General features: G+C 34.5%; 1 protein-coding gene across 1 annotated transcript; it reads right to left on the bottom strand.

Moving 5' to 3' along the window:
* Positions 1-1,505: 1,505 nt before the first annotated feature.
* Positions 1,506-4,474, bottom strand: LOC131527168 (uncharacterized). Its single transcript, XM_058756054.1, has 3 exons — positions 4,310-4,474; positions 2,873-2,918; positions 1,506-2,611 (listed from the first exon to the last, which is right to left on the bottom strand). Exons 1-3 carry the CDS (start codon positions 4,472-4,474, stop codon positions 2,220-2,222), a joined length of 603 nt encoding a protein of 200 aa, XP_058612037.1. The 3' UTR covers positions 1,506-2,219.
* Positions 4,475-4,704: the final 230 nt, after the last annotated feature.

Below are 4,704 nucleotides of genomic sequence, written 5' to 3'. Positions count from 1 at the left end.
GATTCATTTGGTTCGTTCATTACTTAATGCATTGGGTATTGTGAATTAGCATTTATTTATCTTGGTTCATGGTAATAAACTACATTTCAAATTTGTAAATGATAAATTGCTGTTAATTGTTAGTTCACGATACTGAATGCACACTGCAAAAAAATGCTTTTCTTTCTTAGATTTTTTGTCTTGTTTCCAGCCAAAATATCATGAAATTCTTAAATCAAGAAGAATTTTCTAGACAAGTAAAAATTATTGTCTTGTTTTCAGAAAAAACAAGTCAAAATTAAGTGAGTTTTTGCTTGAAACAAGCAAAATAATCTGCCAATGGGGTAAAAAAATAATCTTGTTTTCTGTTTGAAATAAGATTATTTTTCTTACCCCATTGGCAGATTATTTAGCTTGTTCTAAGCTAAAACTCACTTAATTTTGACTTGTTTTTTTCTGAAAACAAGACAATAATTTTTACTTGTCTAGAAAATCCTTTCTAGATATTTTGGCTGAAAACAAGACAAAAAATCTAAGCAAGTTAAGCATTTTTTGCAGTGCAAACATTAATGAACTGAAACTTGTAAAGCGTTACCAGAGTAGTTTGAAAAATTAGCTAGTGCCACAAGACAAAATACACACATTCAAAATACATTTGGGCAAGTCTCAATGTCTTACAAGGTAAATTTATCTTGGAAAACAAGACACAATTATGCGACATTGTACAATACATGAAAACGACTTAAATATTTCAGCATATTGCATTTTTATTGATGGTGTATAATAATATTTAAAAAATAGAAGTGCAAACCTTGCTGTATAAATAAAGCATTGCTAGAGAAACTGCAGCAGGGGTTTGATTGAGCAGGATAGACATTTAAGATCATGCTTGATGAACAAACACATTGCACTGACAATGAAACAAAGTAATACAAACTAAAAAGAGATAAAAAATATAATTAAGACTGAATTTAAATACATTTGATGAGTGAATGAGATGTGGATGATTTAGTTTTTTTTTTTTTAGTTTTGCTTTTGAGGTCTTTAGTGCTTTTCTTCACCATCACTACAGCAGTGGTTTGATTAAATATAAAAAAAATACACTTTAATTTAATTTCAATAAATACATTTTCCAACATGTCTCCCGCTTAAAGGGAAAGGACACTATCAGAACTTTTAAAGTTTCTGACAGTGTGGATTAACTCCTTACATCATCCAATAATTCTGATTTGTATAAATCATCAAACGTTCAATCACATACAGTTTACATAATTAAACTGTTTAAGATCATTAAAAATCTTATAAAAAACAACATTCATTTCTGTTTTACAAACACAATATATATATATATATATATATATATATATATATATATATATATATATATATATATATATATATATATATATACATATATATATATACATATATATATATATATATATATATATATATACATATATATATACATACATATATATATATATATATATATATATATATATATATATATATTCAGCACCTGTTCCAAAGCCTAAACTGAAATATAAATGTCACCCTTTGGTATTTCCTTTCATATGTGGAGTTTTCTTCCATATAAATATAATCATAATGACAAACATTGAGAACATTATTGCTATGTCAGTATTTGAAAGCTGTATCAGGACAATACCTGAGGGTGTTCTAATTATTCCTGCTCAAATGACAGTACTATGTACATTGATCAGAAGTAGCTTCAAAATGATCTGCAGCTGGTTACTTCAGATAAAGGCCTTCCATTCTCTTTCAACCACACAGTATCAATACATTCAAAGAGCTTATGGAACGCCACTAATCCAGACTGTGGTGAGGTATGCTCTCTTTGAGCTGACAAAGTGCCATTACGGTTAATACCACATCATCGCCCACTTCCACTGTGATGCAGTAGGTGTTTCACAAATAGTCCGTCTTGAAGAGCCAGGAAGCTTTAATATAGTATGGAAAAATAACAGACTCTTCCGTTATGGAAAAATGTCTTTGCAGCTCTCCAAGTCTTCTTCTTTAGCTTCACGATTATATTTTTGGTCCAGGGAAATTAGTCTGACTATGGCATCATCATTATACTTCAAACTTCAAATCAGGGTGAAAACGAGAGATATTTCTTCGTGGTAACTCAAACTGAGGGTCATGCCATAGTTTTATCATTTAAACAGCTCTTCTGAAGAACAGCGAGCACCTTAAATATCCTTCATAGCTTCAAATCAAAAAGCGTCTTCTGACTTGGATGGCTTCTCTAGTGGATGAGAGAAGCATTGGGCTCCTAGCATGTAGTGCAGGCCTAAGAAGAGCCTTTCAATCTTGAAATTGTCTTCGGTGTGTTCGACTTTCACTGTGACTTCGCTATTATTGGAGAGCATGAAAACGCTTTGCATCTCCTGGCACCCTGGCTCCAGGTGGAATTTATTTCCCCGTTCCAATTTATTTTCCTGTTTCAGTGTCAGGTTGACAGCCTTCTGAGTGCCGTAGCTCTTCACACAAGCCCACAGATAGACCATGTACGGTCCTGCACAGGACAGCTTCACCCTCTTCTGATTGTTCAGATCCACACTCTGGTTCCAGATGGCTGTGAATCTCAGCTCATCTGAATCTAAGTCTGACACACACACACACACGTACATAAATAATTTTTTTTTCGTACAAAAAGAATGTTTTTTTAATAAAATCATTGATCTGACAAAAAGATGAGATGACGTCACTAATTTAAATCAAATATATATATATATATATATATATATATACTTATCACAGACTTCTGTTGCATATTGCATGGCATTCAATTTTAACTCCTTATAGGAGGATTTCATATATCTTTACAGAAATTAAATCTGAATAATAGGATAAATTGAACACTTACCGAGCATTTGCATGAATATCCCGTTGTCCTGTGAAAACGTCTGCTGCTGAAAAAAAAGTTAAGGAAAAAAGTTAAGCAACTCAAAAATGCTAATAAAACTAGTATAGATTCATCCCAGGTGAAAAGGGTGCACTTCCATAATGTACTTAAAGTGTTCTGCTTTCACACACTAATTTTGTTCTTAATATACTAAAAATTATTCTTTAGTACTTCTTAAGATAATATTAAGAACATTCAAGTGTACTCAAATGTAATATTTTTGGACACCATGAATATGAACTAACATGTGCTTATAACATACTATATCTATTTTAAGGATGTATTTAGTTTCCACTTGTTGTAGCCTACACTTGAACCCACTAGTGTATGAAAGATGGGTTCAAGTGTACTACAAGTGGTAACTAAACACGTTTTTTTTAATTCAGAGATAGTATGTTAAAAGCACATTTTAGTTCATATTCATGGTGTCCCAAAACCATTATCACTCTTCTTCCATTGATTATGCATTTTCAAAATTGTGAATTTTCTTATTGAGCTTATGTATTTTATTGTTTAATTTTAAGGACTTTTTTCACAATAAAAACTTTTATTGTTTTGGGTCACCTCTTGGTTTCCAGTGTAAAATTTGGGCTCAGCTGATTGAAGATACGGAAATGGTAATGATCAAAGTGATGAGAAATAACAGACACACTCATTCTGTTAGACATGGAAAATTCCATCTGTATCAAATCAACAGAATCACAAAAACACTTTCATTGACCAGGGCAAAAGGCTAGTTGTGGAACATGTGGGCTGAAAAGGCCTGCACAGAGATAGTGGAACACCTTCGCTCAACAAAAATGCCCTTTCAGGACTTGACACACAACCCAAATAGTGCGCAAATCACATCCTGTTCACCCTCTGACCACTAAGTGGATCATTTAGTAAGTGTCTTTTGTGGGTACCGTAGACAGATATCAGTATAGGCCTATACTTTGAAATGGAAATGTAGCTAGATCTCCTGTTATTATCATTTGATTATGATTTTAAAAACAAACTCACAGAGAGATGGTTTAGATGTTAACAGGGGTTTCCCCGAGGGGACATACCAAGGCAAAGCTCAATTAGACCACACTCTGAGACACACAACATGACCACATGAAACAACACACCTGAGACAAGTGGTTTAACTGACTAAACACTAACGGCTGTCATTGAAACCCGTTAAATATTCTACACATTACAAAAATAATTTGCTTGTGACACTAACAAATATCCTATGATCTCAGGTCTTTGACTGAATATCTGGCTGTGACAAGTTTGAAGAACTTCATCAAACCAACCATTACCACGATCAACACTGCCCTCTGAAGGACTTTTAAATACACTTACACTCTGCTTCACTCGTACATATATACACCGTAAAGAACACAAATGAAATCAGAAACGAGCTCTTACTTGCTGCTGGTTGAGTAAGATTTTGAGGCTGAAGGCGGCGCAGGCGGCTGTTAATAAACTCTGGATGATGAGCACCGCCGCCGCGGTCCTCCTCCCGTTGCTACAGCGACAGCGTGCGCCGCCGCCGCCGCTCTCTAAACTCTCTTGAGCATCCTTTGAGTCCATGCCGACTGACGGACGGTGTGAGTTCAACTGCCCTGAGAAGAAACGCCGCGCCTTTTATAAGAGAAGGCGGATGAGGGCGCAGACCGAAACCCCGAAAACATCCCCTTCCAACGCATCGAGCCAGAAGCCGTGTGTGGAGGATGCTCTAGTTTAACTGTGTTTGGCTTATTCAGACCGATAGCTTTATAGCTTTTTTCTATTATATGCTTACCTCAAGTAGCCTATGCAAA

This window comes from Onychostoma macrolepis, chromosome 20, assembly GCF_012432095.1.
Source record: "Onychostoma macrolepis isolate SWU-2019 chromosome 20, ASM1243209v1, whole genome shotgun sequence".
NCBI lineage: Eukaryota > Metazoa > Chordata > Actinopteri > Cypriniformes > Cyprinidae > Onychostoma > Onychostoma macrolepis.
This window is presented reverse-complemented; position numbering and strand designations above follow the sequence as displayed.